At 43.4% G+C, this 15,079-nt stretch overlaps 2 protein-coding genes across 2 annotated transcripts; both read right to left on the reverse strand.

Annotated features, from left to right (window-relative positions):
• Positions 1-5,809: 5,809 nt before the first annotated feature.
• Positions 5,810-8,213, reverse strand: foxd2 (forkhead box D2). Its single transcript, XM_083767428.1, has one exon. The coding sequence runs from the start codon at positions 7,722-7,724 to the stop codon at positions 6,609-6,611; it is 1,116 nt and encodes a 371-aa protein (XP_083623554.1). The 5' UTR covers positions 7,725-8,213; the 3' UTR covers positions 5,810-6,608.
• Positions 8,214-13,624: 5,411 nt separating this feature from the next.
• On the reverse strand, positions 13,625-14,923 carry foxe3 (forkhead box E3; the record flags this gene model as incomplete). The annotated part of the gene is made up of 1 exon (XM_083767279.1): positions 13,625-14,923. The coding sequence occupies one exon, from the start codon at positions 14,921-14,923 to the stop codon at positions 13,625-13,627; it is 1,299 nt and encodes a 432-aa protein (XP_083623405.1).
• Positions 14,924-15,079: the final 156 nt, after the last annotated feature.

The following is a 15,079-nucleotide window of genomic DNA, read 5'->3' on the forward strand; positions in this document are numbered from 1 at the left end:
GGAAGAATAAACATTCGACTTTTAAAAAACCATTAAGCAAGTGATAGTTTTTATTATCATCAGCCTGGTTGAAATGCGAGGAAACGTAATTTCCCATGCCCCCCCCCCCTCCCCCCTTTTTGGGGGGGGGGGGGATATGCTGCATGCCCTTTTCATTTTGATAGCCTATAATGTTTCCCCGTTTATTAAACATAAATATAGACATGCATTGGTCGCACAAAAATAGCCCCATTATGTTACGCATTTGAAAGTGACTTTAAAATATATTTTTTAACCAAACCTGATTTAACCTGATTTAATTGAGGGGAAAATTTGCAATTGTTTACATGATGCAGAGCGTGCATATTTGCTCTTTCAAAATGCGAGGCCCTGTTATACTGTTAGCTCGGAATCCGATTGACTTGAGAGATGGTGGCATTGATGTGGGCCTGAATGATTCCATTTCCATCATATAGTAGTTTGTGTGTGTGCAGTGTGCACCAACAGTGAAAAACAGAACAGTGTGCCATGGTGCCACTGCCATCACTGCCATCAAAGGGTCACAGTAGAAAGTGCCCGGCAGACAGATAGCCTATCTTTGCACTATGACAGCTGTGCCTCTCTATCAAAGCCAAAGGGGCGGTGGTGTGACAAAGTGCAACCTGCAGCGGCAGCATGCTTCCCCAAAATAACTGATTTAGGCCCTATACATTAATCCAGCATAAATAGTCGTTCCCTTTTGTGGAGCGTGTGTGTGTGTGTGTGTGTGTGTGTGTGTGTGTGTGTGTGTGTGTGTGTGTGTGTGTGTGTGTGTGTGTGTGTGTGTGTGTGTGTGTGTGTGTGTGTGTGTGTGTGTGTGTGTGTGTGTGTGTGTGTGTGTGTGTGTGTGTGTGTGTGTGTGTGTGTGTGTGTGTGTGTGTGTGTGTGTGTGTGTGTGTGTGTGTGTGTGTGTGTGTGTGTGTGTGTGTGTGTGTGTGTGTGTGTGTGTGTGTGTGTGTGCGCGCGCTGCAGCCGTTGCGGCAGCAGGTGTTCGTTCAGTGTGTCAGAGAGCCGGCCGGGCGAGACCCTTCCAAAGTTAATATTGTGTTTCCAGAGATGAGGGGAGTTCACTGTCCTCGCTTTATTTACACATTCTAAATTAATTAAGCGGAGGATTCCTCTGTCTGTTGCAAAAACACGGAGGCTCGGAGGGAGACAGGGCGCAGCGAGGGGAGGCTGTGATTTATAGCGGCGGTGCGGGGCCACGGCGAGCCTCTCCTACGGGCCCGGGGAGCCGGGGGACCGGGGCCAGCACATTCCACTGCACTGCACTATGTGGGAGTCTCATCTGACACACACACGCGCACGCACGCTCACACGCACGCGCACCCACACACAGCGAAAGAGATATTTAAGAGAGATGAGATAAGAGTTGGAAATTTGTAAAACGTGATGCGAGAAACGAGAGCCGAGAGACTGTATGTGTGTGTGTGTGTGTGGTCATTAAAGTTGGTTCTGCGTCTATATAAAGTGAACACATTCATAGGGGAAGTGAACGTATATTTATGGTGTTATACGACATCAATCTGCATTTATTGATTGAATTGATTGAATACAACAGTTTGTAAACAGTGTGGTACGATTATAATGTTGCTAAAAGAATAACAAACAAGTCCTCCTCCTATATAGGGCTTGTTTGCATGCGGTGGTCATGTGTATTCAATGCATCGAATTGGTCCTGCAGCATGTATAGGCCTATTCAATTCGTGCAGCGGGTTGGCATGGCATTGAGACGCGAGTAAACGACAGAGACAGACTACAATCTTGTTCTATAATGTACATACAACTTGCAACATAATTTGATCAGGCTGAGTATGAGTCCCCGGGCTATATTTGTGATTCCTGTTGTAAATAAATATATTTTACGACTGCATTTCTTAATCACCATCTTAAATTTAGAGAATAATACATTCATATAATTATATAGGTCCAAATTATAATTATTTGTATTTAATAGGTCCAAATTATAATTGTTTGTATTTAAGTTATAGCCTATAACACGGCAGCACAATAGAATTTGCGTTGCGGTTTGAGATCATTTGATATATAGGCCTGTATAGGCCATTAATATATATATATATATATATATATATAATTTTCTTTTTCAAAGGAGAGAGAAAACAAATAATTATAGGCATGCAAAACATAATTATTTAAAAACGCATCGGTATAAGCTGCACCTTCTCTTACACACTCACAGCTGAGCTACATATACGTGTATTCTATCGACTGTGTATTGGATTATATTATAGGCCTATAATTAATAATTAATGCGCTAATTCTATTTGCCCATGCAGTGATCTGCAGGTAAATATAATTTAATTTCAGAGGCAATAAATGATCGCCAACGTCTTTTCAAATTGACTGAATGCTGGTTGATGACGTGATGGGCTAATTTGTCTCGTAACCCCATCACCAGTCTCTCGCGCGCGTGCGCACACGCACTGCACGTGGCCAACAGAACTTGCAGCCTCCTGCATGTCAGGCCTTAATGGGCCTATAGTTGATATAGGCTAACCTTCAAGACAGACATGCTGCACATCGATTAACGATGTGCCCTAATTAGCATGGCAGTGAATATGCAAGGCGTTAAAACAAAACGATTTCACATCATCCCTTCGCGCCCGTTCACACGTCCAGCAGCACGGAACGCGCAGGTCAAGGTGACGTGCCCGCGAGAAAGGACTTTCCCATCAGTCCTCATTGAACATGAATTAATAAATATGTTGTACGTATACACATCACACACACACACACACACACACACACACACACGCGCGCACATACACATATATGCACATACACACATATATATATATATATATATGCTATATACCTCATGTTGCATTTCAATATCGCCGAATAATTAGACATTTGCGCATGTGGAAATGGTTACATTTTATAAATGGTGAATTGCCTTTAAATTTATAAATGTGTTTTCAAGTAATTTAACTGTCACATTGCGTACCACTCAGCTCGGTTCGTTTGGGGGGAAGCATCGTGGGTTCGAAAACAGGGCCAGTGTCGCTGTGGCGAATAGAGACACTTTCTGGGACTCCAGACTGTGGGTGGTCCGCAGAGTGACAACCACACGGCAGACTGTGTGGAGGGGAAAACTGGGACTCCATAAAGCATGGGCATGCCATTACGACCAGTGATGATAAACCATTAAGGCTTGCGTGAAAAATTAGAGGGCGTTTGTGAGATTTGTGCCTTTTGTGAGACGTCTAATTTATCAGTGCATGTATTCTCGAGTTTACAGCGGTTAGAAGAAAAGAAGAGCCAGGGTGAATCTATTCCGGTCACAAGCCTCTAATCCGAGTAAAGATCAAGATGTTTGTTTTCGTGCACATTCAACACATTCATTTTGGCAAGAGTTTAATTCAGCTACAAGTCCTTTTTAGACCTGTTTCAAATAGGTCTTTGCAAATTGGAAAACGCAAGACTTGTTTGTAGCTGAATATTTGCTTGATTTAGTCGTGCAAGGCTATATATATAGCCAAACACTTGCCTGATCTGTATAGCCAATAACATTTGTGGGCTTGTAGATCTGACACAAGTGCGTGACTATCATGCACGCCAAAAATAGCAGATCTGCTATTTTTGGCGTGCATGCATGATATAGTCACGCTCTTGTGTCACAACGTTTTTGTGTGTGTGTGTGTGTGTGTGTGTGTGTGTGTGTGTGTGTGTGTGTGTGTGTGTGTGTGTGTGTGTGTGTGTGTGTGTGTGTGTGTGTGTGTGTGTGTGTGTGTGTGTGTGTGTGTGTGTGTGATTAATATAGATTTTAATATCTATATTTGTTACAACTCTTCATGCATATAGCCTATAGGCTATATATGCAGACTAACTTGAATGGTGCATGGAAACAAGTCCCCATAAACTTTTTAGTAACCTCATATCCCTGTTATAATTTTTTCTACCTAATTTTCTATATAAATTAATCTGTCATCGTTATTATTACATTGATTATAAATAGTTCCTGGACCTGGAAATTCTGGAATTATGTCTGTGGAATATCAGTTCTCTATAATTCGAACGAGAAAGAAAGAAAGAAAGGTGGTGTTTGTGCTTGAAGGGAGCGAGTCATATAGGCCCCCACCTCTTCATCCTTAATAATGATCTGTCAAAACACCGACCAAACTAATTTAACCATTTGCACACAGATCTGATAAATAAAGGAGGCTTTACACTGCCCTTCTGTCTAGGAACATGTGCTCGGCCAACTCTGAAATAGACCAATGGGCCTGTTTTCTGTAGCAGGGGACGAGTCCCACTGCTTCTTTTCTATGAACGCCGAGACAACACAGATGACATGAAAGCAGACCAAAACCGAGGGCCTTTTGAGAAGATTGCTTTTCAGGGGGCTAAATGTGTGTGTCTGGCCCCACAGGGGACCGCTCGCTGTGCGCACATTCAGGCCCCATGTGCGCGGGGTCCTAGCTGACAACATCAACAAACGGGCAAAATAGCCGCATTATGGCGGATTAGGCCCCTGATGAAAAATGCTGCTACAAATTAGCAACGAAACCCCCAAGAGATCGTGGGTATCCCCGTAGAACGCTCACTTTCAATTACAAGCCGCGGAGGCTTGCGGTGACGTCCCCATTCATTTGGCCCTTTGTATAACTTGCAAGAAAAATAGTCCTTTATAAACTATACACAAGCGCCCCAGAGCCACACAAGAGGAATACTTGCCCACTGTTGCGTGATATTCCTCGCTGCAGAGATGGTATATGCCCAAGGGCAGGCTATAGTCGTGGTTTGAATATCCCAGTCTAAAACGTGTGCGTTTCACACACACAAACAAACGCTCTATAGCCGATTTCGCTGTGTGTGAACAACATGGCTATATATAATTTGTGTGTCGTAATTAAAAAAGTTTAAATCAGTGAATTTGCATGCTTGGCCATATACAAAATAATTGAATTGAATTTTATAGCTAACCTTTCATGACCAGAGATCAATTAATTTACGTGTGCGAGATGTTTGAAGGACAAAGCATATATCATTTTAACCTTAATTTCTGACTGTGATGTTTACATTTCTAATAAAGTAATCAATCTCGTATGTCTACATTCAATGTGCCCTCAAAATATAGAGAAGAAAACGGAATACTGAAATAGACTATATAGGCCTATACTGAATTTTCCTCGGGATCAATATAAAAAATATGTATAAAATATATTATAGGCCTAAATCCTCATGCCGTCTACTACAACCCTTTAAATGAAATAGACAAAATTCCCTCTACACTTTTCTACAATTCCTTTCATTTGAGCCCTGCCTGGAACAATATATTGTACAGAACCATTTAGAATATAGCCTAACCAAAGGAAACCTATATTGTATATCTAAATCCATGAGTCGAATCAATAGGCCATATAAATATAGCCACCTGTCTGCATGATCACATGGGTCCTATTTTGAGGACGTTCACTTTTTTCAATCTGTCTTTCAAACAATCATGACGTCATGTGTCAGCCTAGTCTATGGACTTTTAATGTGTCTTTCATGCTCCCCAAAAATCTGCAAGCACTAAAAAATAAATACGCACCCCAAAAATGAACTTTGTGTTTGCTTAAAAAGCATGCTTCCCGTGTCGTACAAAAGCAAACAAATGCGCCCCTCATTTCACACGAGGGTGATTTTTTAAATATGCCAGCAAAACGTCCGAAGCAATAAAAGGGGTTAACGAATTTTCTTTTTCAAATTCACAAACATTTATTATTCTTGTCATTACAACAACAAAAAATGACCTATAGGAACATAGGTGTCTCTCTATTGGCAACACATGACAAAGTTTCACAGATTAAATTGTGAAATGATAACGAACGTCAGCACAACAGGTGAGAGAGAAGGGGAGAGAGAGTGAGAGATTGAGAGGTAGGCTAATGCGCTTTCTTTACACACACAAAAAACACATACCGGTAAGGCGGTAACCATTTGTCCACAGACAACATAAAATGAATCCGTCACAAATTCACCAGGACGCCGCATGTAGCCTATATGCAAAGGAGATCCGGGGGTCATAGTGGAAAAACAAACCCCCTTTGTCTCAATGTGCTTTCTAGTAAAAACCTGAGTTGGCGGTCTCGTGTAGCCAATGTCAAAGACAGTGCTTTTTCCTCACAACGCGCAAAATATAAAACAATATAAATCATAGCATAAAAATCTCAATGATATTTTAAAAATCGAAAATTATCCCGTACAGAGAAATAGGCTATATGTGACACGTTTACTTTAACTTGTGTTAAAATACAAGGATTTTTTTCTGGGTGCCACATAACCAGAAGTGTCAGGCCAACAAATTTATATTCAGTATTCAAGAGCCTTCATCAATGTCTTAATAATTCCTCTCGTCTCTGTCATTATTATACACATATTTACAAGCCATAAATAAACCTTTCAGTTCCCCATCTCCCACATCTTTATCAAAATCAACGGGAGAGCCATAACACTCTTATTTCACAAAGAATGTTCAGCCTACCTTCACTTAAGACGACAGAACCGCAATGGGCTTTCTAATAAGAGCATTTTCTGTGGTGTTTCTCACCAGCATTTGTTTTGTATTGTTTCGGGGTTTCTTTCTAGAAAGGGCAACTGTTCATATGTGCCGTTTTGCTAGAGAATGTCTGACTCTGTGCCCCGGGTTGTAATATGCTTTCCTGCGAGAGGTTCAAGTGGCCTGAGGCAGACGCGAGTGCTGGGGTCAACATGGCCAGGATCTGCGCCTGGTTGCCGGGATGATGGCTGCCATACGGCGAGGCCGTGCTGTTCGCCGCACCGATGATATTGTCAATCGAGAAAGAGGGTCGACTGGGAGCGCTCGCGTCCGTCTTGAGGGGCGGCAAGCAGGGTAGCGTGGGACTTAGCTGCGGGTAAAATGGCTTTCGTAAATCGGCCCCTAAAAGAGATGGCAGGGGGTGCGGGGTTGGGAATATCGAGGCCGGTGACGGCAGGACGCACGGCCCGTTTTGGAACGGGAACGCGCCGCCCGGGTGGTGCGGGTGGTACGGACTGTGCGCGGCGTGAAAGTTCTGTAGCTGAATCCCGTAGTTGTAACCATAAGGGCCGTATCCGAACCCCGGCAGGAACCCCCCGACGTCCCGGAGGATCTCATTGGTTTGATGTCTCTTGAAGCGCTTCCTCCTGCGTAAAAAACTTCCATTATCAAACATGTCTGCGGACTCTGGATCGAGGGTCCAATAGTTGCCCTTTCCGGGATTCCCGGGTTCGCGTGGGATCTTCACGAAGCAGTCGTTTAGGGAGAGGTTGTGGCGAATGGAGTTCTGCCAAGCGGGGAACTTCTCTCGGTAGTACGGGAACCTGTTGCTGATGAACTCGCAGATCTCGCTGAGGGTGAGCCTCTTCTTAGGACTCTGGAGGATGGACATGGTGATCAGGGCTATGTAGGAATAGGGCGGCTTCACGAGGGCACTTTTTCCGGGCTTGTCTCCGAGGATCGTGGCGCCGGACTCCGTGCCGGACCCGGTCTGCTCGGACGGGCACTCGGAGCTGCTGAGCACCGGGGAGGAGACTCTCTCGCTCGCGTTCTGGGAGAAATTGTCGTCCGAGTCGTTGTCCAAGTTGAAATGCATGTATTTTCCGTCCTTGCCGACGGACAAGTCGCCGCCGACCACATCGATGTCCACATCATCGGACAATACAGAGCTGTCGGACATAATATCCGTCCCCAAAGTCATCCTTGGAGAGACCGTTATTCCTCTCTCTCTCTCTCTCTCTCTCTCTCTCTCTCTCTCTCTCTCTCTCCCTCTCTCTCGCTCGCGTCCCACGGCCACGCCAGGTGCTGTTGTTGTTGTGGTGGAAACTCACCGACTCGCCCCCAAAAAGACCGCGCGACCAAACTGTTGTTTTATCTCCAGTCGCTGAATGAAAACATCGCCAAAGTGTATGGGAAGGACAGATAAGGCTTTGAGCTGCCTTGGTTCTCCTCCGATCATCCGGGAAGCGAGGCTGTGTGCGCTTGCTCTCACCGAGAAAGGAAAGAAAGAAAAACAAAGCGGACTGGTCATAAATCACGCGTTTCCCCTCCTAAAGGACCACTTACGAGTTCAGTACACACACACGAGTTCTTATTTCTGTGATCGATTTATGCTATATAGGTCATTTAAAAGGCTACATGTGAACATCCAAATGGGCGTCTTTTACGCGCTGGGCGCGGATAAGTATCCAGTGAGAGTCTCATATACTATCGTCCCTCATAGCTCTCAAAAAGCTATTTATTCAACCGCGCAGAACACGTGACCTCCATGTCACTGTTTAGCCGCATTTATCCCGCGTCGTACGACGGTGTCGCGTGCCCAAAAGAGCTGATCTGAAAGCTATCGACGCGTCGCATTTGCGTCGTGTTGATAGCTTGCAGATCTGCTCTTTTGGCACGCGACACCGCCTTACGACGGAGCATAACACAAGCTTCGCCGGGAACTACACAGGAAATTAAGGTGAGGGAATTTTGTGACATGGATATGTGAGTCTGCTCCGGTTGTACCAAATGTGTCAAGCCTGTAAACAAAATCACGAGAAGGAATTAAGGCGCAGGCATAAATGATAATTACCACAATAAAACTAAATGGGCTACCGTTTTTGTTAGTAATCTATTATAGTTACTGCAAAGGAACAATATATGGCCACGAAAGAGAAGCACAGGCAATGGGACAAAATGCGAAATCCCAAAGGCAAAAAACATACCGCTATAAAAGGCTAAACATTTAGTTTAAAATGTAGGCCTATTTCTTTTTTTCTTTTTGTAATTTGTGTAATTATTTCGTGCATGCTTGAAAATAAATAAGGACCACATTTACGCTATTCTATATTAATGGCATGCTCTTCAAGAATATATTGTTAGCTGAGTTCATAGCATGTTAGAAATTAAGGTTATTTGCATTTATTATTAGTCTATTATATGATTATTATTATTATTATTAGTAGTAGTAGTAGTATAGTAGCATATTATTATTGTTACCCTTATTATTATTATTATTATTATTATTATTATTATTATGTCGTTGTTAATCCTTGCATTATTATTTAATTTCGTTCATTTTGGTAGGCCTACAGAAATAAAATATTTATCAGTCAAGTCAAATCAAGTCAAGCTATTATAACCAAAGTTCATTTTACGTTTTGTTTAATACGAATTTGGGTAGATATAGGCCATCTCAATTCGAAAGCAATCATGTTACGTCTAATTGTATAACATAATGCTGCTGCGCATAATGGTGTTGACTGTCAGCTTTTTATTCAGGTAGCCTATAAAAGACATGAATGAATTGCATCATCGATTCATCGTGCCCCTCCGCTAGCGTGGCCGACGGTCGCCCGATCACTTCTCACGGGTTTTATGTTTTCCTTGTCTAGAAGTCATAACATTATCCATCTACATTTTCTGCATAATTCGCATATACAAACACAGGGCCATCTAGTCAGCTGCAACCTGCGTCAATTCGTCTTCGTCACAACGAACCAAGGCTGTAGCAGATGACATGCTATGTAATGTGGACGGGCCCATTTGGAACACGACAGGCGGACATTCCATTTCATTAGGGCTGCAGAAACATGGCGTTATTGTAATGCGTTCACATCAGCACCCCATCCATCTCTGCACCCGCTGCTACTCAAAGTGGGGTCCGGGGACCCCCAGGGGTCCTTTATTGGGATGGGGGTCACTATCATAAATTCATATACGTTGGTTATTAAAAAGAAAAAAAAAGAGCAGACAAGCTCGATCTTTGCTATCTTTTTGAAAATTTGAAAGTGTTTTTTTATGAATAATTTGGATTTTATTTAACATCAATCTTCTCTTCCGGGCGTATAGCCTACTTGGCACATGAAGCATTCTCAGATGGGGGTCCGCCGGTCCGTGGCCAAATAAATATCAATTAGGAGGTCCTTGACATGAACTACTGTTATCACTTATCCAACGCATAACTCGTCGTGTTAGAAAGCACGGCTTAGGGATATGGGCCATAAAGTCTTCTAACAGGTGTATTATAAGGTATAGCGGTTCTGTTGCCATATTTGCATTTATTCGTGTGTGTGTGTGTGTGTGTGTGTGTGTGTGTGTGTGTGTGTGTGTGTGTGTGTGTGTGTGTGTGTGTGTGTGTGTGTGTGTGTGTGTGTGTGTGTGTGTGTGTGTGTGTGTGTGTGTGTGTGTGTGTAAAAAGTAATTACAATTTTATTTTCTAAAAATAAATATACTTAGATTATTTTGAAGTTATAAAGTATAGCCTACAGAAAATGTCAAGAGTCAAGAGTCAAGGAACCTACATGATACATCACGAACACTGATGTGTCTGTGCCCTTGGCTGGCTTGCATGGCCTGGCTGGTTCCAGGTCGCTCGTCACGTCAGCTGTGTATGCTATTGCCCGCATATCTCAAATCGTTACACTGAAAGCCATGACAGCTGCCCGCCATGCAGTAAATGCAACAACCAGCTCATAATCGTTCTCACGCGTATAGAGACCTTTCTCGCTGCAAGATCTATACGGAGCTGTGACATGACATCCATGCAGCCCTTCATTGTAACAAAGGTTAAGGCTTGTTCTCACGCTGGTTAACAGCGTTGGCCTTGAAGTAGCCTATATGATCACTTTGTTTGGTACATTTTACCTGTTCACAGAAAACAACAACCCTATAGCCATATAGGTGCATATTCGCTATAAGTCAATTGGCATATAAAAGGGAAAGGCATGAACACCGATTGAATTATGATTCATCATTCATTCATCTGTTTGTGTGTTGTTTTCAGGTCAGAAGGGATTGTTTTATGCCTGAATAAAAATGGATGACTATACAGGTGTATGAGCTTTTCCACATTAGCTCACTTGAATATTTTCTCATTTTGGTTTTTATGGCAAAATATGGCAAAACATATAGGCTATACTCTATATGATTTATACAAACTACTTTATGCATTTATGCCAGCCTATGAATAGTTTGCTAATCCTATGTTAAACTAGCAATTTGTCACGCATACTTGCTGTTTGCAGTGTTAAAGCGCCCTCTGCTGTCAGATAAGAGTTAAAACAAGAACGATCAATTCAAAATGAGTCGGTGCAAATGTATTTGCATACAAGGAAACAGTGCAAATGTATTTGCATACAAGGAAATTGTCAAGCAACAGTAAAGAAAGTTTTTAGAACAAAAAATACAAAGATAAGCAGAAATATAACCTGCAAGGGTTGACCGGACGGCCAAGGCTCCAATAATCAAAGACTCCAAGTCTCCAAACACCAACCAGGCAGTGCAATACTTTTCACAGTGATGGACTGTGAAAATAGGCACATCAAATTGACCAAAATAACACAGACAAAGGGCTATAAAAGAACAGAAACTACCCGGGCTATACACACCCCCAATCAGTTCTCTTCATCTGAGAACAGATAGACCAAACTGAGAGCATGTCTGCCATAGATGTCTGCAGATCAGCCACCATTTTAAACCATGAAAGAGAACACAGATTGGTATTTTTAACTTAAACAAGGCAAACTAAGCCCATACGTATATAATTTCATCATTATAACCATTTCCATTTCATATTCAGGCGTCGCTTTATACAAACACATTTGGCCTAGAAAATCTACAACAAACACCATCTCCTCTATAGGCTATAATTGCATATAGGCCTAACTCCCAATCACCAGGAGGATTGGTGACCAACGTCAATTGAAATATTGAAATATGAAATTGAAATGTGAAAACCCATGCAAACCACTCGCACAGTATTGCAAGCTGGCCAGCGATAATTAATTGGATGAGTGTATTGTACCTGCTTGGCTGCCCCGTGACCTATATAATAGCCTTAGCCTAATGTACACTTCTGGCGTTTGCAGTAGAAGTAAATAAACATATTTGCCCATATTGAAAGTATATATATCCTACAGCGGCAGCATTCCACAATGCACATATAAATAAATTATTATTGTTGTATTATATACTATTGTGTATCATCATAACGTGTGCTCACGTATCAAATAGCTAAGTGTGTGTGTGTGTGTGTGTGTGTGTGTGTGTGTGTGTGTGTGTGTGTGTGTGTGTGTGTGTGTGTGTGTGTGTGTGTGTGTGTGTGTGTGTGTGTGTGTGTGTGTGTGTGTGTGTGTGTGTGTGTGTGTGTGTGTGTGTGTGTGTGTGTGTGTGTGTGTGTGTGTGTGAACAGGTGAATTCAAAATGCTCATTCATTGCTTCATGCTTGTTAAACACAACCCTGAAGAATGTCTGACTGAAACTGTATTTTCACTTTTCTTATAGATATATTGCATTTAGTGCAACTGAAATGACTGAATATGATGGTATAGTAGGCTAGTAGCTACCATGATCTCACACTCACCTGACTTTGATTCAATAAGGGTATATAGGCCTGCCTATGTGTCATCCACGTTTGTTTTCCTCCTTGGGTCGAAAGCTGAAAGCTGCTTTTTTATATTTTAGGTTCACCCAATATAATAACAATTATGATTACTATTATCACCATCATAGTATTAGGCCAACTAATGACATTATTGTTGTTATTATTATTGTTTATTATTCTATAATTCAAGTTGTCTGTTGATCAGACGAATTTCATTATTTATACCGAAAAACTTTCACTTGAACTGTGAACATGCCGGTTTGTAATGCACAGCAGCATACGGGCTTTACATTAATGGAATATATATATGGCGCAACCTTGGAGATCCAAGCTATAGTGATTAATTTTGGCGCAGTATATATATTATGCAAATATGCACGTTAAATTGTCTCCGACCATTTAGCCTATAGCTCCACTGCCCTGGCTGTCATGGATTGCAAACTTTAATATTTTATTGAGGTCCCGTTTTATCCAAAAGTAGTAAATTAACCATTATACATTAAAACATATTAAAACAATTATAGGACCCAGAATGCAATCAGTGGGTATATGCATTCATTTCAGTGACTGAAACATTGTCTGAAAGAATGTCGAAATGTGACTCAAAATGTGCTGCTATAGGCATATTTAATGACCTTCATTTCATCACCCCTGTGACACGAGATATAGTGTATATTTCCATTTTGTTTATGGATCAAGAAAACGGAATTTCTTCCTGCAAAGACTCAAACTTAATTGATAAAATTGATAACTTTTAGGCCTATTTTATTTTATTAATAGGCCTATTAGTCTAGTTTGTAAAACTAGACTAAAAAGTTATCAATTTTATCAATTAAGTTAAGTAAGGAGTGCATGCAACTATTCACTTGAAATCAGCCTTGACTGATTTTTATAGCCAACTATAACAAATGTAAAGCCATACTTACATATCAAAAATTGAATTTATTTATATGTGCCATCGGCATATTAAAAGGTACATCAATCTATTCAGATTCAAGGCCAACAATGGTCTTGTTTACACACAGTAATGACTATCAAAAATATGTACGTCTAACAAATATATCCTATATAAAACACATAAATACATTGTAAATTATGAACACAGTGTAGACGTGGCATTTCTGGAACATGCAGAAGGAATGTCGGTTTATAGGTCTTAAGCGAATCACTTCAGACCTTTCAAATGGAATGCATGCATATTCACATTTTTAGTTCAGTGTGTGATTATTATTCAATCACATATACCGTTCTAATCCTGACGCGAAGTTGGCTTGTCTCATGTAAGAGTTGTTGTAAGAGTTCATGGGACTGGGGAGACCCAGGAGCTGCTCCGTGTGCTCGGCGCACGAGCCTGAGCGCAGAGCCGGCAGCGAGAGTCGGTTCCCGGCGCAGTACACCTGAGAGCTCCCGGGGGAGAAGCCGGGCTGCGTCATGGCGGGCAGGTGAGGGGGAGACGCCGAGGAAGAGTACGGGTATCCGGCGGCCAGGTGCTGGGCGGGCATGTTCCCGCTGTTCCTGCCGTGCAGCATGTTCGCCGACGGGTTGACGCTCTGCGTCTGGAAGCACGCGGACGGGTCGGTGCCGCCGGTGACGGAGCAACTGGAGGACATGGTGCCCAGGTGGTCGACCCCCACCCCTCCTCCGCCGTGGTGGTGCAGCCCCTGCAGGGCCTGCGAGTTGAGCTCTGCTCCTCCCGTCTGCTGGCTGATGATGTTGTCGATGCTGAACATGCGCGGCTGTCCCTGGCTGACCCCGGCGGAGGTCGGGTAGTGATGCAGCATGGCGGGATGCGGAGACGACGCCAGCTGAGAGCCATAGCCGGAGCCTATCCCGGGGTACAGGGTGTTGGGATACGAGGACCGGCCCACCATGGGCGTCGGGGTGAACGCGCTGGAGCTCTGCATGTACCCGGGGTACGTGCTCACGTCCGTGCGCTTGAAGCGCTTCCTCCTCCTCAGGAAGCTGCCGTTGTCGAACATGTCCTCGGCGGCGGGGTCCAGGGTCCAGTAGTTGCCCTTGCCGGGCCTGCCCGGCTCCCGCGGGATCTTGACGAAGCAGTCGTTGAGGGTGAGGTTGTGGCGGATGGAGTTTTGCCACTTCTTGGAGTTTTCCCTGTAGAAAGGGAAACGCTCCATGATGAACTTATAGATGCCCCCGAGGGTGAGCTTTCTCTCAGGTGAGTTGGCGATCGCCATGGCAATGAGAGCGATGTAACTGTAGGGCGGCTTGCCCCGCTGGACGGGCCTTTTCCTCCGGCGACTCCCGGTCGGCAGGTGCTCCTCGGTCTGGCCCAGGGTGGCGCCGTCCTCGCGGTCGGTGTTCGGGCTGTTCCCCCGCGGCTCAGACTTGATCAGGACGTCCCGGTCTTTGGACCGGGCCTGCTGTTGGAGCATGAGAGGCGGCGGAGGCAACGGCGTGTCCAGGCTGACATTTGGAGACATGACCAGAGGACTCGTCGCCTCGGCAGGCGAATGCTGCGTCTCAGCAGTCATGTTGCACATGCCCGAAAAGTAAGAATAGTTTGCTAGATTCATAAAAGAAATGTTTTATATATCGTCCTGGAATAATTGTTTAAAAATATATCTGAAAGATGCATGCAGGGAAGATGAGAGGGGGGCTCGTTTTCGCTCTCCAAGTCCTCGCTAGTCAAATTATTCCGTTATGAGTGTTTGTCTCTCGGCAGGTGAGAG

Source organism: Protomyctophum parallelum, assembly GCF_964188405.1.
Source record: "Protomyctophum parallelum genome assembly, chromosome: 6".
NCBI lineage: Eukaryota > Metazoa > Chordata > Actinopteri > Myctophiformes > Myctophidae > Protomyctophum > Protomyctophum parallelum.